Raw genomic sequence first — 22945 nt, 5'->3', positions numbered from 1 at the left:
GAAGGGGAGCAAAAAGTAATAGTAATATGTATTCATAAGAATAAATGTTAAGTATCTGACAACATGTAAAATGATTATGCGTATCTCCCACATTTAGCCGTGACCACCGTTCATGGGCGTTTATTTTAAAGCTTTTATTTTGAAGGCGGCAGAAATAAACAGGAAGTCGATGTTATTTTTAGGGTGGCTTGTTTAAGATCAAAACATGCAGCATGTGTTGTACGGGTACTTCCGCCTAATAGGTTTCAAAATAATTGTCGCTACTACTCGAACAACCACTGCTTAATACGGTGGGGCTAAAATCACCATCATCATCACTGGTGCAGGCCCTTTAAAACTAGGCTATTTGTGTTTTAACATAAGTTGCTCTTTTAAAGAAGAAGTGGAGGGATTTGAAACAAAAACATGGAAAATAATTATTTTTTTGTGTGTTCACTTGTGTTTTTTCATCTGAAAAACTACAGGACAGTAGAGCCCTTGTAGGAAATTGACTCCTCTTCCCATCACGTTCCCATCACTCAGTGCTTCCTTCCTGGTAACTTCTTCCAAAATCTTGTCTCACTGTTTACTGCAGTTCAGACACTGACATCATGCTGGTCTCTGCTGGACTCCACAGGCTCTGAGGATAAACGTCTTCCTCCTGCAAAACAGAGGAGATGTAGTTGTGCAGCTGCTCCAGCCTGCTCAGGTGGTCAGCCATGATTGTGAATGTCTCAGCATGTCATCTTGTTAAACAATGTGGGAGGTGCTGCAGTCCTCCAATGCCTTTTTACCCAGTTTTTATTTTAAACAGTTTCCTTCATATAGGGAGACATTAGGCCCAACTTTTGGAAAGATCTTTGATGTGGAGTTTGCTACAGATGTTTCCTTAGTAAACTTTCCTTTGTTTCAAATCCTAGGGTGGCATTGTTGAGCTATAAATGTCCAAGCTTTGGCCAAATTCAAATCTTTCACCTATATTTTTAGAGCATGATCAAACAATAGCCTATGGACAAATATAACAAGTAAAAGTTCAATGTTCAAAATTTGAATTTATTTTTCAACACAAACAAACAAAGAATCATCAGCCCCTTTCATACTGTTACAATAGGTTTATTATTTTATTCTTATTTATTTGAAGTCTATTTTACCCAGGAAATACTAAAAGCTTAAAAGCTTCACAGTTACAGTAACAATCGGAGGGGTAGAATAAATAATCTCCTCCTCTTGCCTCCCCATACCTCCTCACTACTGTGAAGACATGTCTGTGTGGTGTGGGCCGATAGTAAGACTGACATTAACATGTGAGATAGGCCTGCACTATTTACAGTTGTTAGATACTTGTGAAAAGCAAACAAAGACACTTCTCTGAAAAAACACTAAAAATGTCCTGCAGACCTCTACCAACCAGCGTGTTCATTGTTTTCTTCAGCTGGTATGGATTTTACAGTGTTATGTTGAGGGGATTGCACTTCCATTTCTTTTGTAGTCTTGTGATTGACCACAGTAGGACGTAATCACCAAGTATGGAACATTTAGTCGACATCCAGTAATTGTGTATTTACAGCGTGACTCATGCTTCCTGTGGTCTCGCTCACCCGACTGAAGAGCATGTGCTGTCCACTGGTTCAGTGCTGTTCTGTGCCACCAGCCAGGTCTTTGTGCTGGACACAGAGTGACTGTACCTCCACAGTCAATTAGTCAGTGACGCTCAGCTCCTCAAAGGAAAAAAACTCAACAACTAAGAGATGTGATATTTTTAATTGTACAAAATGTTCTCTTCTTATCAGCAGGCTTAGTTTACATACTGTAGGTGATTCACAGGGTTCAGGTACATTACAGTCTATAGCAGGAGTGATGTTGTTCTCTAGTGAAACATCTTTATGACAAAATATATTAAGAAAACAGGGAGATGAATAAGTCTACATGTAAATACATTTAAAAAATAAAGTCCAAAACACACTGTATTAATGGGAGTGATAAAGCTAAAATTGGACACATCATCCACTCATAAGCTATCACATCAGAGAACTCCTCCTCGACTCCTCGAAGCTCAAGGACAGAGTAACTGTTCCACTGCCAAAGCTCACCCTTGGCCTGTGTTTTCCTGAAGTTGTGTCACAGTCATTGCCGTTGGTCTTGAGGCTGATAGATGAGGATGGAGTCGAGGCAGAGGATCCACCGATGCTGCTGGACTTTTTCCTTGAAGCTGAGCTATGTTTTAGTGTAGCTTTGGCGGCCACCTTGAAAGCGTGCGCTGCAGTGCTGCATCTGACCTCCTCGATGGTGTTCCTGGATGGTTTGAAGAGGATGATGTAGACCTTGTTGAAGAAGATACAGGCCAGCATACCAAAACTGGATGCCAGTATAGCAATGACCTCCACAGCTGAAACAAACTTGCCATAAGTACTAAAGTAGGCAGGGATAAAAGAGATCCAAACAATAAAGAATATTAACATACTAAAGGTGATGAACTTAGCTTCTGTGAAGTTTTCTGGAAGCTTCCGTGATTTAAATGCAAAGAAGAAACATATAGCTGCCAGGAGGCATGTATAGCCAATAAGAAACCCAAGAGCCATCACAGAGCCCTCGTTACAGGTGATAAAAATGATCTCATCTATGTCGTGATTCTTGTAACTGGAAGGAGGGGCATTGTAAAGCCAAACCACGCATATCATGACTTGGACAAACGTGCACAGAAACACCAAAAGAAACTGCAGGTTCAATCCCCACCATTTACGATGGAGACTTGTTGGGATCTTGGCTTCAAATACTAAAAGTACTCTGTTCGTTTTCACGAGGATGCAGGAGATACACAGAACAAAACTGATCCCAAAGGCAGGTTGACGTAGACGGCACGTCCAGTCCTGCGGCTCGCCGATGAAGATGAGAGAGCTGGAGAAGCAACAGATGAGTGAGAACAGGAGGACGTAGGACAGTTCTCGGTTTGTGGCCTTCACTATTGGGGTGTTGCGGAATCTGACAAAGACTGCCATCACGAAGGCTGTCAAGACAACACCCACCACTGCACATATGGCCAAAGCTATGCCGAAAGGTTCTGTCCAGGAGAGAAACTCAATTTCCTTCAGGAAGCAGAACGTGTGGTTCCCGTTGGACCAGGAGTTATTTGGACACTTGGTGCAAACACTGGCATCTGTGTAAATAATAATAATGAAAAAAAAAATAGTGTATTAAAACTGTAATAGCAGCAGGGTGCAACATAACATGGAGTGAGAGTGTTAATGTTTGATTTTCTTTATTTACCTCGATGATTACTGTACTCTCCATCTGAGCACTCGGTGCATTCGAAGCAGCACGTTGGCATGCTGTCTATGATCCCCTTTCTTGTGCCAGGGTCACAGTCCTCACTGCAGTTAGAGAACGGCACCTGTAGGATGTGAAATGACAAAAAGCAGAAAAGTGATTTAAATGGAAGTAATGTACAATTTAAAGGGACAACGAGGAGTTTTGGAAAAGCGAAGCGTTTTCACACTACATTTATGAGCCTCCGCGCACACCGTAAAATTCTTTTGACCGGCGCAAGACGGACTCATGTTTTCATTCATCAATAATTAAAGTCAGAGGTTCAAAGAGGTTCACATACCGTCGTAGTTCCGACCATAAACGGCGATTCAGCTACATTATTCTCATGACTCGTTGCGAAACTGAAAGTAAAGAAACGCTGGTCGGCTCGACCAGCATCTCCGCCACCACTAATAGTAACAAAATAACGATAGAGACAGAACGATATATTTATCGAAAATGGGCCCATTAACAAGTGTGGGTAGCGGAGATTCATCCACATTAACGTGAGACTTTTTTATAACCGATTAGAAACTCCTCGTTGTCCCTTTAAAGCTTCACATAACTTGTAGCGATGAACCCAAAGTGTCAACTTTGTAATTTCATCGAGCTCCACAAAGAGTTTTAGCATTTTGAATTTCAATGTTTTGGTTTAAAATCCCTCAAATATATGGTTTGGTTCATTATCATTTCCCTTAATGCTCTTTTGGTGGTGATTAAACATAGCTGTATGCAACCTGCCCAAACAAAGCTAGCAAGTAGCTAATGAACACATGGGAGCATTTAGCATCTAAAAGGCCAGATAATTTCTCTCAGGAGTTGGTGGAAAAGAAATAGGGCTATAAAGAGAGTGAATATTGGACTTTCAATCACCAGGTGGACACAAACACGACCCCAGTTGATTGGTAATGTTGTTCCATTCCTGTCAGATTTGTAACTGATTGCAAACATGCTCACCAGAACCATTTCATACGGCTGTGATATTTCACTGCTGTGTTTGCTGCTTGTTCTACAGCCCCAAGTAGTCAGAAAAATCTGTTGATGGAACCGAAAGGCTAAGACAACCTCAGGCCTTTGTGCTATGATAATCTTAGCTGTAAGATGCTTTCCCGGAAAAAAGGGGAGTCATGGAAACAAACAAAAAAGTATGTTAGTTTTATCTGCTGCTTTCAATGTTTTCCTTCCTTGCTATGATTACCTGCTGACTGTTCTAAGGATATCAGACCAGGAGAGTGAAAAAACACACACTAAATAACAGGAAACACAGGAATGCACACTGACGAGAACACCCGCAACAAACCAGTGTGACTGACCTCTGAGCTGTAGCCGTTCCACAGGATCTTTGTCTTGTCAATGAACAGTTTGGCTCCTCTCTTAGCATGCATGTTGTAGTATCCAACCTCTTCAAACACCACAGAGCCATCTTCAGCAGACCTGTGCCAGTTGATTATGGTGTAGTTGGCTGACAAATCTGCGTTCTCATCAAAGTGCATCTTTACCCCCATACTGGTGGTGTAGTTCAAATGTCTGAGCTGCTTCAGGACCTGAGAGGTGGAATAACACATCTGAATGATTGGCCTATGAAGAAATTAGGTATACAATTGCTTTCATAGGAAATGCAGTATTTTACCTGCCATGCTTCCATTTTCTTTATATCAGCACAGGAATTATTGGCAAAAAGTCCATGTCCAGGTGTACAGGTGAGTATGTCCTGCAGGGCCTGTGCAATGGAATACACTGCAACATACACATTGTAGGATATTCGAAAGTGGGTGTAGTCCAGGTACGGCGTCTCCACATTTGTGATGTCTTCCTCACCAGTACACAAAGGCCTGAAGCTAGTGCTGTCACTTTCTTGCAGTCTCGGGCTGTCTTCCAAATAACAATTGAAGGTTTCCTCCCAAAACTCCCGGACAAATTCATTGTGGCTGTCTTTCTTTGGTTGGACCTGTTGTAAGAACTCTTTGAAGCCAGGTATCCTCCCTGCCTTCAGAGCAAAGCCAATGGTCCCTGCCACAACATCAAGATACTCTGGCTTAGCGATAAGGGAGGAGCCTGACCACGCTTCGCTGGCTAACCAAATACGATCTGTGATGTTCCTTCTGACCATCTCTTTGATCAGAGGCTCAATATCTGGTCCACTGGCAAATACCACAATCACTTTGGCGGTGGAGTTCTCAATCCTGTCGGCCAGAGCTTGGATTTCATGATCCTGAAAGTACTGAGAAATAAGTTCATTTAGGTGAATGCAGATGTCTCGCTCTTCCATTTCCTTCTCAAACTTCTCGACCCCTGGGCGTCCATAGTCGTCATCAGAGGCCACAGCGATGACCCAGTTCCACTCAAAGTGCTCGATGATGTCAGCCATGGCTGTGGCCTGGTACTCATCTGTAGGAATGGTTCTCATGAAGGACTTGTACTGATTCTTGTTGCTCAGTAAACGGCTAGATGAGGCGTAGCTGATCTGAAACAGGAAGGACAGAGTTAATTTATCAGATTTTCATTGTGTCTCGTTCATTGGTGTTAATTAATCTTTGGTCAACGATCCAGGGGTTTGTTTCATTGTGTTGATAAATCATCCAGGAAGTGTTATATTCTAGTTAATTGAATGCAAACATAATTTCTGTCCACTGGCAGAGATGCTGTTTAGTCACTTACCTGAGGAATATAAAAAAGACCCAGTAGGTTTGCAACTGCTGTGGAGACAGCAGATCCAGCGGCTCCTACTACTGCAATGGTTGATGGGATATGATCAGTGCAGTTACAGAATTCATCTAAATTCAGGGAGTCAATCTTATTTTGGGCCACGAAACTAAGAGTGGCTTCCAGGGCTTTCGACACGGTGTTGCACGTGTCAAATATCCTGTAGCCCAGAGTTATGTTGGGCAGGAGAGTGCTGCTGTTGTTAATCTCGTCAATTGCAAAAATCATGGCCTGAAGCCAACGGAAACCGCGGAAATTGAACCTGCAAAAAAATGACATGGCATGAATTCAAAAGAGCTGAACACAGTCATATTTTTCTGTCAACACACAAACCAGACTCAAATATTACCTGACACATTGTGTAGATTCTGGCCGGGCAGCAAGATCCTGGTCTTTGGATGAAATACCGAAGTGGATGGGAAAAAGGCCTCCGAGTAAAATATCACCAGTCATCTGTGCTCGTTGATGTGGCCCATAACTTGAAATGACATAACTGGATCCCAAGAGTATCAGATAATACAGAACCAGCTTCATTTTTCTTTTTTTCAAATGGGTAGAAATATTTTTCACAACTTCTCAGAGTGAAGATATTATCTTGTCCCACCAATCTGCCTGATGCACTGTTTTGTGTAAGTCATGTTTGCACCGATAACAATGACTACCTGTAGAAAGAAATGAAAAACAAACAAACATGTTATGACATTTAATCAAAATGGCCACAATCACATATTTTGGTTAACAATAATCTAGACTCCTTTTAATTTTCTTGATCATTCAAGATATTTAGATTAATTATTTTCACAATGTTGTTGTAGTGTGAAACTCCAATCACTGAGCTCCTTTTTCTATTTAAATTAGGTCAGATTGGTTTTTAGAAATCAACACGACCTAAGGCTGTTAACAAGACTACTCAGTTACCTAAGTCTTGTAAGAGTTTGGTTTGTTTGTTTTTTGAGGTGACTTTTGTTGCACTGTTTCTAAAAAGAGATGAATTTGAACATTTAACGCCTCAGTAACGGGGGCGGTCATGTTGCTTGAAATATCCATCTGTACCTAAAATAGAAGCAGGATTTACATGAGCTGAGAGTGAAGTCACACTCTAATGACCCTCCTTCCTGCAAATGCTTGGTCTCACGCTGTGGCCAGTGAACCAAGTCGCCATGGAGAAAAGCCATAGCAGCCTCGCTGCATCTGGCTAATACTGCTGGAAAAATGCTGGGGCAGAGCTGTGATAATGAAGTTACTAATGCCTGTAAGAGCCACTGCTTGCTACATTAACCATTATTGAGAGATGTTCAAGACACAACTGTAAAAACAAAAAAAAATTAATTGCCAGTATTTTTGATGGAAAGCATTAAAAAAATATTAAAGTTGTTTGATTAAATTATAGTGGAGAATACAATAATGTAATATCCAGTGTCCAGTTACAGAATTAAGCGAGTCTTCTTAACAATAAAAAAATACAAATCACATTATTTGAACTTCCAAATTAATAAAAATAGATGACATTTCACAATTTTCTCGCAACGTACAATCAAAGACTGTAATATTATCATCTGTTTTAAATTAGACTGAATTAAAATGTTAGTTGACTATTGTGGAGTTCTCTATACTTGTTCTTTAGTGCTTTCCAACTCCCACGGTAAAACTATTAAAGCATCAAACATGGACAATAACACAGGATCAAACTCACCACCTGAACTCTGGGTATCTCTCAAATTCACTTGAAGCAGTCGATCTGCAGTTATACTCTGGTTTTTGAGCCTTTTCTCAAAAAATCCAGGGCGCTGAATGAATTTACTGGACAATGGTTTTAGCTTCTCTTTCTGAACCCCTTTCTGCAGATGAATCATTAACAGAGAGAGGGGTAGTCCATTTCCTTCAGCTAATGAAGTCTATGCACAGTTCACTCCTCCTCAACCAAAGTCGATCACAACCCAAAGTGGCAGAGAGTGAGTTTGGAGAGTGACTTTCACTAGTAATGATCTACTATTACTACAACATTACAGGGTTACAACCATGTACCTGCCTTCATCTATACAGATGTTACATTTTCCTATTTGGGGGGCCTTTAAGTTAATTTAACACTTATTTCAAGCACATATACTCATATATTCATCTCTTTTCAATCACACATCCACAGTTGAACATAACCATGTTCATTTCATCAATGAAATCTAAACATGGCTCTTACTGCTCTTGGGACATGTGTAGTTTCCCTAAGTCGTTCTTGAGGCCACATGTGCTTATCGTCCACTGCTCAGTTTTCCAGGCAGGTTCAATCTGGCGTTGACCAGCAGAGCAGCAGCATGTTACCAGGAGCCTCTGGAAGCAACGGTCTGCACCATTATGTTCCTCAAACAATTAGTTGTCTCCTCATGCTCAGATGGACGAGTCTTCAATTTGTTGCTGAGCAGATGTCTCCAACGGAAACAATTTTGGTTTACAGCGTGTTGACTCACCCGTGTCCCAACCCAACAATATGTAGACGAGACATCACACATGTATGAGATCCTATGAGGTTAAAGATAAAATCTGACCTCTAAATTTTCTTTTCAGTTTTACTATTTGTTTTCGATGAGCTATTTTATGTCTAGAGCCTAGACGAAAACTCTCTAGTGGAAATGACAGGGGTTTGATTAAATAGAGAAAAGCTAATCATGAATGCTACACACACTGCAGTATGTTAGAGCTGCTTGATCAGCAACAGGAGAAAGTTTTTAAAGTTTCCAGAGCTTGTATTCACAAAGCTGAAAACACTGCCCTCATGTGGAGGATAAGTCCAGTGAACAAACACAAAAAAGCAGGATTTTCATGAGGGTTTTAATATATGTATTCAACTATTACTGATTGATATTTCCAGATATTGCTGTTCCCATATTGTTGTACTTTATAAAGTAATTTTAATTCAAACAGAAACTATTATCTGACAAGCCTATAGATACAGAGAGATGTATTTTCTTTACATCGGGTCTGGACAGGCTTCAGGCTTGAGTTATTTTAAAAGTGCAATTAATGGACCATTTTAATGTGTTTTTGTTTGGAGCAAAAAATAAAACGATGAAGCATAAATTACAAATGACAAAACTGACTCAATGTGACAGAAATACAGGTCATGATGATTTGATTTAAATGAGTTTCAGGTTTAGTTTGCATATTTTTTCATTTGATTGTGTATAGGACGGAAATCTTTTTATTTCAAATGTTAGAAAATGATTACATTTTTCCCATAAATTCATACAGGAGTGTCCTGCAGAGGCGACCAACCATTTCAAAAAGCTTCACAAGTTTTGATGCTCATCTTTTCATAAATGAAGAAACCAACTAAATGTTTGATCAGTCGTCCCGTGAAGTGTAAAACATTGTTTGACAAGCCCCGGCAGTGTCTTCTCACAAATCATTCAGATCTTGTCTTTTTCAGAAATAGCACGTATGTCTGAAATGTAACATAATGTGTCAAAAATGTTGAGCTGTGAGGAGTTCATGGTGACTGGGTTTATCCTCACATATAGTTTGGTCTGGAGCAGATCAAAACACGGTCACACACACTGCTGCTTTCTACTGAAAAGGTAAGAATATCTTTATTTATCATTAGCCTAAATATCCATATTGTCTGTTGGTTGTGATCAGCTAGGATAGAAAGTAAGTTCAAAGTGAAAGGTTTTGCTGTTTCCTTTAAATACAAAGATATTAACTGATTCATGAATCACTGATACTGTACACCATGAAATTTGAAAAAAAATTAAGATAATGAATTAGTAAATAGCTGACTGATGACATGAAATAATTACAAGCAATAACAAATGTAGGAGATTTCTTTTTTGTTATTTTCCAACAATATTTCTATAGTTGCACTGTGTAGGAATGAACACCATAAACGCCTATATTTATAGGTGATATTTGACCAGTAAGGTGATCTTGTTAATTTCCCAGTGACCTCGAGGCTCAAAAACTGCCAGCAACTGCATCAATTTTATACCACAAACTGTAAAAATCATATGTGCATGGTGTGAAAAGGACCTTTGCTAATATCAATACATATTTGGAAATAAACTTCAAGTCAAATCCCAGCAAAGCAGTTCTACAGAAACAGTCTACAATGTAGTTTTATCCATAAAAGATTTTGTGTCTAAAGTTATCAATAGTAGCAATTGATTTTAAAGTAATTACATTTTCCAAACAAAGGTTTTTCCTGAACAGAAAAAGTTTTGAAAGTTGTTTGTTGAGTCTCTTATGAAATAATGTGGACTGCTTTCATTTAATATCACAGGCTGACTACTGGGACTTTGTCTGGTTTGTCTGTTGACTCTGCTTTATTTTGAGAAACCCTAATACTGAACACAAACTGTCTCGATCAATAGGATGTCTGGTGCAAAGATCCTGATGTTCCTGCAGAGTCTGTCTCGTAGGAAACCTCTAGAGCCTGAGGGAGAGGTGTCAAACTTTCGGCGGTGCCTCACCACCCTCGACCTGGTGGCCCTCGGGGTCGGCAGCACACTGGGGGCCGGTGTGTACGTGCTGTCGGGAGAGGTGGCCAGAGCCGTGGCTGGGCCGAGTATCATAATCTCCTTCCTGATAGCAGCAGTTGCCTCCGTCTTTGCAGGACTGTGTTATGCTGAATTTGGAGCCCGTGTTCCCAAGACCGGCTCGGCCTATCTCTACAGCTACGTGACTGTGGGAGAGATATGGGCTTTTATCACGGGCTGGAACCTGCTGCTGTCTTATGTCATAGGTGATGATAATATTTCTCCAAATATGTTTGTACTAATTTAATGGTTTTAATGGTCATCTTTGAAGAATCTTTTAAGTGAATACGTCCTATGAGTCTCCAGTCTAAAATAAAGACGGAGAGGAAAAGAAGAAAGATTTATGAACATCCAGGATCTCCTCTGTTTTTAAGGGACATCGAGTGTAGCCAGAGCGTGGAGTGGGACATTCGACGACCTGATTGGAAATGTCATCACCAACTCTCTGGGCAAACAGGCTGCCATGGATTTACCTGGATTAGCTCCCTACCCAGACTTCTTTGCAGCTGGTCTCATTATGCTCTTGGCAGGTTAGTTTAGGATCTAACTGTGTTGTAATTTGTGTGTAAAATTGAGGGGAAAAAATGTGGACATGACAGTTAGCTTAGATACATTTTTGATGTATTTTTGCACAATATATTCAAGGTCACATTGAAGTTCATATATTTTTGTGTGTGTGTGTGTCTCTAGGGATTCTTGCATTTGGTGTGAAGGAGTCTGCCATTGTAAATAAGGTTTTTACAGCAGTGAACATCCTGGTGTTGCTGTTTGTTATTCTCTCTGGCTTCATAAAGGGCGACACCAACAACTGGTACATCAGTGAAGATTCTCTCCTGAGTGGATATGAGTATGTTTCATTATTAAAAAAAACAAAAAAAACAACCTTCCCCAATATCAGAAGCCAAACCAAGAACTGACTCAGTACTGTTGTTGAAGCTTTTTGAAGCACTGTGTTTAGTAAAATGTATTTTCCGTGATTAGAAATATTCAAGTCACTTTCCTGGATAAATATGAGCTCTAAGTATTATCATCAGCCAACTTGTTGATTATTATTGAATGACGAAGTATCAAAGTGTACTCTCTTTGAAGAAACCAGACTTTGCTGAATGACACCACCAGATATGGCAGTGGAGGATTTTTCCCTTTTGGCTTTGAGGGAACATTAGCAGGAGCAGCCACCTGCTTCTACGCCTTTGTTGGATTTGACTGCATTGCTACAACAGGTGATTTAAAGGAGGTCCATAAAAGCAGTAAATTGAATTTGCAATACACTGTAATGGCAGAGTAGGCTATACAGTAGTATTGTATAAATTAAAGTAACTTAGAATGTGTTTTTTTTTTCTTTAGGAGAAGAAGTTCAAAACCCTCAGAAGTCGATCCCACTTGGCATTGTGGCGTCGCTTCTCATCTGCTTCTTGGCTTATTTTGGTGTCTCTGCCGCCCTGACTCTTATGATGCCGTACTATTTGCTCAGCGTTCACAGCCCACTGCCTGTGGCCTTTACATACATCGGTTGGGGCCCTGCAAAGTATGTAGTGGCTGTGGGATCCCTCTGTGCTTTGTCAACAAGGTAAGAAACACAGTGTGTAACATACAGTACAAATCCCACTCTATTCCACCAGTCAAATCATCTTTTATTTCACTCTGGGTTTGTTCAGATCAGCAAAAACTTTCCATTACATAGAGGTCAAGAAGATTTGGGACAAACAACCCATTTGTTGTTGCTGCATTTATTAATTTATTTGAGTTTCTTTCCCGCAGCCTCCTAGGATCAATGTTCCCGATGCCTCGTGTCCTCTTTGCCATGGCCAGGGACGGCCTTCTCTTCAGGCCTCTCAGTAAAATGAGTGACAGACAAAGTCCTGTCATAGCGACTCTGGCTTCAGGGGTTGTAGCAGGTAAAATCTCCAACACAAGTCTTTACATTTCTCCATATTTTTGTGGAAATTTGACTTACTCCCCAATTTGTTTTGTTATATAAATCTCTTCCTGTTTTGACCTTGGGTGTTCATCCTCATGTTCACTGCTGAATCGCTCACTGACACTACACTGATTCTAAACGTCTAAATGTGTGTGTTTAGTTGAGAGACAATATTTGGCAAACGGGACATTTTTCCATTTCAGGCTTTACAGTACAAGGCTGAGTAAAGAAGAACAAACACTATGTGTGAACTCATGACTTCAAACACCTTACAGTCAGTCACTGACTGTAAATGCAGTGTCTCTGTAATCCCTGTCTTTGTGTGTTAGCCACGTCCAAAACCAACAGCAGCAGCAAACACAGTATATTCTCCAGTTATAGGTGCAAAATAATAAATGTAAATCACTGTATAACTGTATATGTATGTCCTTCTTTACATTAATTCTGAGAATTAAATTTCCAATTAGGGATTTTGGACAAACTCTCGGTTGAAGTTGTGGTTTAAATATCATTCATTGGGATGAGTATAAGATGACATGATTTGAGTTAATACAACTTACTGTATTTGTGTCTTTTCAGCTATCATGACATTACTGTTTGACCTGAAGGCGCTGGTTGACATGATGTCGATAGGAACCCTCTTTGCTTACACACTTGTTGCCATATGTATCCTCATTTTAAGGTACAGTATGAGACATCATCAAGTTTTTATAGTAATACAATTGTCACAGTAATCTTGATATTTGCTATGAATGTTAGTGATAGAGCTCTTGTTTTGCGATACAGTATGTTGCTCTATGATGTGAATAGGGCTCTGTGGCATCTGTAGGTGAAACTGTGACACTAGAAACTCTAAAAGATGTTCCTCACTTTGTAACAGGTTTACAGTTGAGTATTAATACAGATTGTAATTATAATCCTATAAAGTAACTAAGTGCTGTAAAATTAAAATGCCAGTGTGTTTAATATGAGAAAAATAGATAAATGGTGGTCCAACACCATTGACATTTCTCTGTGTTATTATCAGACTGTATTAGTAATTGTACACTGTAGTTCAATGAACTGTCACCATAACAGTTTGCTGATATTGTGCAGCAAGCTGTTTATTTCATTACCTGCCCTCAGTGGCTGATAATTACAAAAGGTTATTAGATAAGACGACACTGGCCAGGTGGGTGTTGGGAACATTACATTACATTACAACCGGGAAATAACCGAGGAACAAGATTAAAACCCCCTGTTGAAGTCATTGTTATGTCAATATGCTATATACAGGGTACATTTATATCTCACTTTTCCAGATACCAAGCAAACCTCAGTGAGGATTCAAGCTGCAGCAAACCAGAGCCCTTCACAGTCAGTGGAGTATTGTATCCTCCTTCAGAGGCCACCGCACGGACATCAAAAAATGTGTCTGTTTTCACCATTTTAATTAGTAAGGGATTTTTTTCAACATCACTCTCAACTATTGTATTAGATTCTGCACACTGAATAGAGCTGATTAATAAGCTGTGGAACTTACTTTGTTCTCCTCAGTCTTTTTGGCTGTCATCCTGAGCCTCCTCCTATCTGGAGCTGTAGAGTCCCTGCAGGCCCTCGAGTGGTGGAGTTTACTGTGCGTCTCTGTGATTGTACTGATTCTGGTCCTCAGTGTCCTGATCATCTGGAGACAACCACAATCTACAATGGAAGCTGCTTTCATGGTATAACTCATTTATCTTACATATCTTATATGTCAGCCCTGAAGGTATAAAGTGAAATGGCAAACTGGTGCCATTTAATATATTCCCTGCAAATGTGAAGTGCCAAATAGGGATACTGGGTTATTTTTCTTTGCTTTTTTTTTGTATATGAACAGGTTCCTTTGGTGCCATTGCTTCCTGCTTTCAGCACCTTTGTGAATGTCTATCTTATGGTTCAACTTGGATCAGACACATGGATTCGCTATGCAGTGTGGATGGCAGTAGGTATGTGAGCAATATACATACAAAATACACACTTAGATTTAAACAAAATGTGCCACAATATCAAACAATGGGAGTGTAACCAGAGCTGATTTTCCTTTTTCTCTCTACAGGATTAATCATCTACTTTTGCTATGGTGTTAAGCACAGTGTGCAGAAACAAAGGCTTCAAAATTTACAGAACCGAGTCAGCATCCACAGCATCACCACTAATATAGTGCAAAACATTGAACCTGGGCAGGATTACAATGGTTAAACAACGTGACCTGATTGATGGACTAATGAAAACATGCAGTGGACACACAGCAAAATGCTTTCAATTCAATAAAGGTGACCAGGTTCATAGTTATTACACATTTATGCAAATTAGCAGTTTCTCATATAGCCTACTACCAAATTGATAGTTGCAGGGATTTCTTGTAAAATCCAATGTGACCTAGTGCTGTATTTGTATGACTTTTTATTATCCTATGATCCATTATAATACTTCTTTGATATGCATTTGAAATAAACATGACATTGAACATTTTGGGTAAGAAAATCTCCACCCTCTTTCCTGTTCCCCTTTTTTCTTTTCTTTTTTTTTACCCTCGACACAAAATAAAAACCGTTTCGCCCTCTTCAGTTCTTAATTGTATTATTCGTGTTTTAAATCCAGTCAACGTTATCGACCCAGACCTACTGCCCACGTACTGTATTTTTAAAAGGTGCAACCACTTTTATTCAAAACATGTGATAGGAACTTACGAAAGGCGTCCTAGTTTAAGCAGGGACAGTTTACACAGCGCACCCTGTGAGGCGGTGTCAGCCAATCAGAGCGCAGACGGCAGCGCGCTTCAGCCAATCAGAGACCTGCCCTGCAGCGGAGGGCATCGTTCAAAAAACCAAACGCAGCCTGGAGAAGCAGCTCAGCTGAGAGAGGTACTTACGTTAGATCCAGGTAGCTGCGTTTGGTCCAGTTTCAACCCGGGGACTCGAGTTTAGGTCGAGTTCTTGAGTTTTGGAGATTTTTATCAACAACTGAAGAACTTTAAAAGGATTTTTTTTCACCGGAAACTTCGAAACCTTCGAGGTAAGTTTGATTTACCTTCGCTTTCAGGTTGGTCGCTTCAGGCTAAACAACAATAAAGATGCATGTCGCAGTGAAAATGCGGTTCTAACACAGTTATAGAAATGTTTCTGTAATCCAGTTTATGTTAGTTTTGGTGAAATAATAACGTTACAGCCACTCATGTACGTTTATATACAACTTTTAATTTCATGTGTTCACGCTCTTGCCTCGTGTTGTATCGTGTGCATTCACTATTTTATTTATCATGTTCAAAGTAGCTGCAGGACAAACAGTCTCAATAAACCTGCATGTGTTACAGTTGTCGTTGTTTCTAACACGTGCAGTGTCCTGCATAATGTGCAGCGTATATTTATCCCATTTTAACTATCAATGATTGATAGGTTTCAATAATGTGATTAATTTTGCACTGGGGTTAAACCTGTCTGGACAGGTGATGGCTTGTTTCATAGTTTCCTGTTTGACTGCTCCATCAGGTGTTTTGTTTGGCTCTAAAGGTCAAAGAGGGCTTCATTCAGTTTGACACACCCTGATCTGTGCTAATCCCCTCCTCCCATAGTCTCCTATAGGAGGTGCTGCCTATATAGTCTTTAAGTACTATTTTCCTCACATTGTATCCTAATCACAAATTGGCTTTTGATTGCTCACAGATCCTTTGATGTTGTCATATTAAATAACATTGTCCCTTTGCGACAGGTAACCATGGCGCTGTCTCTGTCCTCTCCATGTGGATGCCCCTCAGACGAGGAAGAGGAAATGGCTGTGTTTGAGTCTACAGCAGCAGAGCACGGAGGCCTGAGCAGACCAGGTCTCCCTGAGATCTCTGTCATTTCTCCAGGACTGGACCCACGGCCTTTCCTTACAGGACCGGTGAGAGCTGACAGGTGTATGCTTAGTGATAATGTCTCTGTAGTGTATCGAATGAAAGCTCCAATGTAAACGTATGAGGCTTATATACACACTGTGTATATTCTGATGTAACAAAACATTCAGTCAACATTTGCAAAGCTCCGGTGTTTGGATGTTTTGACCCTAAGATTTTTACAGTGTCTTGCTGTTTTCTTCCACCTGGCTAGTATGAACACATTAACATGATACTGAAAGTCAAGCCACTGAACCGCTTTGAATCTGTGTGCTTAGAAACTATCAACAAAACCTGGATTGGTGAGACAAGGAAGTGGTGATGACGGAAACACTGAGAAGGTGAAGGTGTATCTGCGCATCCGTCCACTCACTGAGATGGAGAGAGAGAAAGGAGAAGAACAGGTAAGACCTTTGACTGCAGGATCAGATGTCATTGTTCTTTCTTTTTTAGTAGCAGCTGTGTTGACTCTAGAGATGGGATTTATGGCTCTTTGAGGGGAGCCGGATCTTGGTGAGCCGTTCCTTTCAAAGAGCCGTTCAAAAAACTGGCTCATTTGACAGATTTTTTAAATATTTATTAAGTTTTAAGAAGCCAGCCTGGTGGTAACTCATTTTATCTTGGAAATAATGGGGTGAGATTTGGAACAAAATAATACAAAATTAGATATCCCACTTATATCTGAGTTTGCACGCTACGTACGTAGCCAATGGAGCAGCTTCAATTGACTGTTATGAACACACAGAGATGTTTAAAAAAAAAAAGAACGGTTCCCAGCTGTGACTCGGTTCCCATCGTTCATGTTAACGAGCCGTTCAATAGAATCGGTTCGTTCGTGAACGTCACAACACTAGTTGACTCGTTCCTCACTCCTCTGTCAGGGTTGTGTGGCTGTTCAAGATGAAGAGACTCTGCTGCTCAAAGCACCGAAGGACTCTCAGAACATGAGGACTGCGGAGAGAGGCATCACCCAGAGCATGCACAAGTTCAGTTTCTCCAAGGTACACTTCTGCTTGTCTCTAAATAATGTATATACAATTAGATTTCAACCTGAAATCATATTGGATCCTGTCTTCTTCTTTTTTTTAATATGGCTGAAAATATTGATGGTAAATAGGCTGATGTGTGTGAATAGCATTTACATTTTCATGACCTGTCTTTCATAGATCCTTGGGCCAGAGACCACACAGCAGCAATTTTATGAGTCCACAATGAAAAAGATGGTGAAAGACGTTCTTCATGGAGAAAACCGGCTCCTCTACACTTATGGTGTCACCAACTCTGGAAAGACGTACACCATTCAGGGTAAGATTTCATTCTTACGCCAATAACACATCATTATATAAAGCTAAGGTTTGATTTTGTTGTTTGTTGTTAATGAAATGAGCTTGTTTTTTGCTTTGACTTCCAGGCACTGGTCACCAGGCAGGACTCCTGCCCCGAGCTTTGGCGTCTCTGTTCAGGAAGCTGCAGGGTCGTCTCTACGGTGCCATGGACCTGAAGCCTGTCATGTATCAGGATGTGAGACAGCTTGAACCCAATGAGGTCAGAGTGGAGGAAATCCGCAGAAACTCTCTGCTCAAAGAGGTAAACAGAAGAAACTCTTTTATTATGAGATGAAAAATGCTGTTTCCTTGTTCCAATGTGTCCCAGACTGTGTCTGTGGCATCTTGCCAAGTGTATATACACATAATGATTTCTTTTGTTATATTTCTGCTTTGTTTTTGTTTTTTTATACTTTCAACTGAACTTAGAAAATGATACAGATTCTCTCATAAAACCTCAGCAATAGTGAGCATAGCTTTGATTATGTTTTTTTTTTGTTTTTTTTAATCCATCTGAAACTGACTGAGCTGAACCTTTGTATCAGTCCAGTATGGAGAGTGTTTTAGATGAGAGAGAGGTGTCTGTGTCTAATCTGCAATTATTTGTCCCGTCAACTTCTGAAATCTTAAAATTAAATTAAAAAAACAAAACTCTCAAGCATCTTTTAAAGAAACAATTTGGACATCAAACAGTGTGGAAAACAGTTTAAGCTGCTGCCATCTCATGAGACCTTGTTTGTGTTACAGGACGAGAATTTGACATCTCGTCGTGGTGGCACCACTTCGACCTGGGACAGCGGCATCGGAGGACTCTCCTCTACTACAAGTAACATCGCCAGCCAGCTGGAAGGTGAGGGTGACCGCCGATGTCGAGCTGGGCATTGTCAAAATAGGCTTTTATTAAAATTCATATCACAGTTCAGTAATTGAATGTTGATCCCGACTTTCTCTGTCTCTCCAGACACAGACAGCGTTTGTCTGGAGCCGGACAGCCTGTCACACAGTGGAGAGGACAACCTGGAGGAGGGGGTGCAGTTCTCCATCTGGGTGTCCTTCTATGAGATCTACAACGAGTTCCTGTACGATCTGCTGGATGCTTCTCCCTCGCTGCAGCCGAGGAAGAGAGTCACGCTGCGGCTCAGTGACGACAAGCTGGGCAACCCCTACGTGAAAGGTTGTTCACAGGAGTAAATTCTACATTTGAAATAGTTTAAGCGCTACTTGAAATGAACATAATAAAACACATTTTGTTTCTCCTCCACCTCGTGCTACGTCAGATCTGAGCTGGATCCAGGTCCGCAGTGCCGAGGAAGCGTGGAGGGTCCTGAGGGCCGGACGTCGTAACCAGAGCTTCGCCAGCACTCATCTCAACCAGAACTCCAGCCGCAGGTAGGAGAGCGTTCCACGTCGTGTACCCTTTGAAAACGTGTCTTGATCTCTTCAACCAAACGGACCATCGTGATCTGATCATCTCTTAAATTTATCACCTACACAGCCACAGCATCTTCTCCATCCGTGTCCTGCACGTCCGCCCAGAGGCAGAGTCCAGCCAGACCATGCACATCAGCGAGTACGTCATCTAATGTTCTCCCACCTGACATAAGCGATCAATTATTTTCTTTTAATTCACAATTTTCTTGCTTGTTCAAGGCTGTGTCATATTGAATGTTTGATAAAGTATATTAGGAATTATTAAATTGAGGCACTGACAGAAGTGTGATATTCATGGACTTCGTCATTGATTTTGGTATATGTGGAGTTTTTAAAAGTAAGGTGTATCTCTTTCCTCAGACTGACTGTGTGTGATCTGGCCGGGTCTGAGCGCTGTAAAGAGCAGCGTAATGGTGAACGGATGAAGGAGGCCAGCAACATCAACACGTCCCTCTTGACACTGGGCCGCTGCATCGCTGCTCTGAGACAAAACCAGAACAACAAGTACGTGTCTGAATGAAGGCAAGAGGCCAAGAGACGGATCTGACTGGTTACAGTTATTTGGATTATAACATATTTCTTTCTCATGTCTCCACAGATCAAGGGCCCCCCAGGTGGTTCCCTTCAGGGACAGCAAACTGACCCGGGTGCTGCAGGGTTTCTTCTGCGGCCGAGGAACCTCCTGCATGGTCGTCAACATCAACCCATGTGCCTCCATCTATGACGAGACCCTGCAAGCCCTCAAATTCTCTGCCATTGCCACCCAAGTAAGAAACGCTGCTGTACATTGGACTTCAGTGACAGGCAGTGATCGATTTCAGGGATGAGACCAAGTAAAAATATCCCTCTCACTATTTCAGCTCGTCCATGGCCCGTCCACAAAGACCAGGGTGGCCTACATCCTGTCCCTGCTGCGTGAGCCGCCAGGAACCGGTAACGACAGCACGGTGCTGGAGGAGGACGAGGACGAGAGTGACACCGAAGACGGAGATATCACCATGTTGAACACTGATGTAACGTTTTCTACAAATTAACAGTTTTTATCTGCACAACCACTTTTTCATTATTTGGCAGAACATATTCATCTGTAAAACAATGATAAACTGTTGCCGGAGGGTTTTCAACAAGAATGTTTTAGTGCGTATGAGATGAACATCTTGATGATGACTGCGTGTCCTGTAGGCTCTGCTGCAGGCCATCGATGTCCTGAAGAGAGAGGTGCAGCGTCAGCGGGAGGAGAAAGAGGCTCTTGAAGCCAACGTGAGAGAGCAGGTGGTTTCTGAGATGATGGAGGTCATCAATGGGATGCAAGAAGGCTTCAGGTGTGTGTGTGTGTGTGTGTGTACTTTGTTGTATTGAGGACGTGTGTTAGAATCCTTTCTAACAATGTTTTCAATGTGGAACCAGCAATTCTTTCTTGAAAGAAGTTGATTTCAGCTTTAGTAAAATAATTAGAGAAGAACGTGGAATTGGAAGATCATTAAATCTTTAATGACAAAAGATGTTGAAGTTTGAGGTCAGTATGTAAACTGCTAAGCCGTGATGTTTTCAACCTCACAGTGAGACCTTGGAGGCAGAGCGGGCTCTGATCGAAGAGAGATACGAGGACAAGATAACCAACCTGCAGAAACATCTGAAGATATTTTACAGCCAGGAGCTGAAGGTGGGCGTTCATGATCAGCCTCAAGTTTGCATCGTTTTCACATCGTCTGTAATATCTACAATATTTTCCAAATGCAGTTAGCGTCCACAGTGTCATCTTAGAGTATCCATGTGTGTTTCACTGATCTATTTCCTTCATTCCTCTCAGGAGCGCGACCAGGAGATTGAGGCTCTGTCTGCTGCTCTTGAAAAAAACAAAGAAGCTCAATCGACCTCCGTGTTGGTGCCACAGGGAGACGCCCCTCGACGCTCTGAGCGTCTCACTGCTCAGACGGATGCCGGTAAACTACATGCTGAGCTTGACCAGTGCCGCGCCGAGCTCCTCACCAAAACACAAGGTGCGTTAAGACGGAAAAACTGCTCTGATGACGTGTTCATGATAACATACCGGTGCTGGTATCTGACTGTCTGGTTCTGTTGTCTGTGCAGAGCTGACGAAGCTCAGGATGCAGCTGGAAGTACCGGGCTCATCGAGCGCCGTCACCGCTGCAGCTGATCGCAAACTTGAGGAGGGTCAACGGGTCAGTTGCTGCTGCACCATGACAAACCGTTTTATTTTTCTGCATGTGAGTCTCCATCCTCAGAGAGACTGAAGCTCTGACTCTCTCTGAACAGAACCTGCGTCAGCTGCGTCTGGACCTGCAGAGACTGGGCGTCGACCTGCAGTCCGGAGAACGGGCGTGCTGTCGCAACACAGGAGGGGAGCGACTGCGGCAGGCGTTAAACGCTGCAGATGACACACTGGCCAAACAGGTACAACCACACATTTAACACAATATAATCGTTTTATAGACATAGATCATCATGTGAGGAGCTTTATCTTCTGTGTCCTGGGAGCAGGAACCAACAAACAGTCAATAAGACAGAACGGTTATAAATTAACAAACAATAAATGTGATGAGGGAAAAGTTAGGCGCTCGTTAACTTGGATAATGCAACTGTAAAACTTGATTAACAAACTATTTATTTTGTGGATGATCGTTTTCATCAGTTTATTTTAAATGCCGCAGCTTGAAATGTAATTTAACCAATAAAGGTTTATTTTTCTCAGTTGCATAAATATAACTTCATTATCATCATTTTAAAGCAGCATCTGTCTAAAGTCTGAATCTCAATTTAAAATTCTTTGTTTTTCTCCCTCTCAACACTTCACTAACAATCTTGATGCACAACCAGCTTTTAAACTAAATCTTGGTTTCTAACATCTGCACCTGGTGTTTTGTGCTGAAGCACGTTCAAGAGCTGCATTTTGCTTCACTCTGTCTCTCCCCCCCGGTCCTCCACCTCCACCTCCCCCTCTCTGGTCTGGTCTAACCCTGTTCACTGACTTCTTCTCAGGACCAGATCCTAGCGGAGCTTCTCACCAGCCTGATGCTGGTCAAAGCCGACTTGAGGCGGAAGGGGGAGACGCTGGCTGAGATGCAGGCCGTCCGGCCCCAGCTGCCCCCCTCTGGCTTTTTTGCCCCCACCTCCACTGAACCAGATTCCTGTAAGAGGAGGGGCTGCGGGGCCGGGGCCGCTGCCGCCACCACCACGACGGGCGATGCAGAAAACCGCCCTCCACAGAAGCGGCAGTTTTTCCAGTCTCTCTTCCCAACACGTACTCCGACACGTAAACACAACACTCGGGCTGTCGAGGAGGCGAACGTTACCCCCTACACACGGATCCTGAGGTCTCGTCAGCAGTCTCCACCTCGCAGCCCGGCCCCCACCCCGCGCACTCTCAGGGGGAAGTACTGAGCTTCACATGGACTCTGTCTCTATCCAGATATTATGCAAAAACAGAAGTCACACTCGCTGGTAACTTTATAGTATTTTATACTGTTTTTTTTATACGCTCACTGTTTGCAGTGCTGTAATGCCAAATAATACAGTTATAGTGTTCATGCCAGTTAAACAGTTAATGCTTAAATGAGTGTGCTTTATACTACTAAGGTCAGTTAGGTGCTCTTGAGTTATTTAAGTTTCTCAGAGTTATATTTATGGGCATGGTATTGATGCATGTGTGTGTAATTAACATTTTCTGCAACACCTCAACATGCCTTTGTTGTTGTTTTACACAATAAAACAAGAAAAGATGCTTATTTTTAAACATTTTTAAATTGTTTTCTTTTTTTTAACTTTTAATAGTATGTCTGCATTTAAATCACTACATCCTTTATGTCCTGTACAAAATACAAACAATCTTATCATATGTGGT

The 22945-nt window shown here is 41.5% G+C and overlaps 3 protein-coding genes across 3 annotated transcripts; 2 read left to right on the top strand and 1 right to left on the bottom strand.

Moving 5' to 3' along the window:
• Positions 1–1725: 1725 nt before the first annotated feature.
• Positions 1726–6647, bottom strand: casr (calcium-sensing receptor). Its single transcript, XM_085797959.1, has 6 exons — positions 6335–6647; positions 5941–6247; positions 4913–5746; positions 4596–4826; positions 3244–3367; positions 1726–3133 (listed from the first exon to the last, which is right to left on the bottom strand). Exons 1-6 carry the CDS (start codon positions 6517–6519, stop codon positions 1998–2000), a joined length of 2817 nt encoding a protein of 938 aa, XP_085654085.1. The 5' UTR covers positions 6520–6647; the 3' UTR covers positions 1726–1997.
• Positions 6648–10080: 3433 nt separating this feature from the next.
• Positions 10081–14697, top strand: LOC146974514 (cationic amino acid transporter 2). Its single transcript, XM_085797969.1, has 11 exons — positions 10081–10717; positions 10886–11041; positions 11202–11358; positions 11601–11734; positions 11859–12081; positions 12273–12409; positions 13012–13114; positions 13734–13867; positions 13969–14135; positions 14291–14399; positions 14510–14697. Exons 1-11 carry the CDS (start codon positions 10348–10350, stop codon positions 14650–14652), a joined length of 1833 nt encoding a protein of 610 aa, XP_085654095.1. The 5' UTR covers positions 10081–10347; the 3' UTR covers positions 14653–14697.
• A 579-nt stretch (positions 14698–15276) lies between these two features.
• Positions 15277–22837, top strand: kif20a (kinesin family member 20A). Its single transcript, XM_085797956.1, has 19 exons — positions 15277–15468; positions 16162–16335; positions 16606–16731; positions 17209–17328; positions 17494–17632; positions 17739–17914; positions 18400–18502; positions 18614–18826; positions 18930–19041; positions 19148–19222; positions 19444–19587; positions 19682–19850; positions 19944–20096; positions 20266–20405; positions 20644–20746; positions 20894–21083; positions 21175–21266; positions 21361–21498; positions 22084–22837. Exons 2-19 carry the CDS (start codon positions 16168–16170, stop codon positions 22483–22485), a joined length of 2763 nt encoding a protein of 920 aa, XP_085654082.1. The 5' UTR covers positions 15277–15468; positions 16162–16167; the 3' UTR covers positions 22486–22837.
• Positions 22838–22945: the final 108 nt, after the last annotated feature.

The sequence above is a fragment of the Trachurus japonicus genome, chromosome 14 (assembly GCF_045865225.1).
Source record: "Trachurus japonicus isolate A0001 chromosome 14, Traja_1.0".
Lineage (NCBI taxonomy): Eukaryota > Metazoa > Chordata > Actinopteri > Carangiformes > Carangidae > Trachurus > Trachurus japonicus.
The sequence above is the reverse complement of the archived record's forward strand: the minus strand, read 5'-3'. Positions and strand labels throughout refer to the sequence as shown.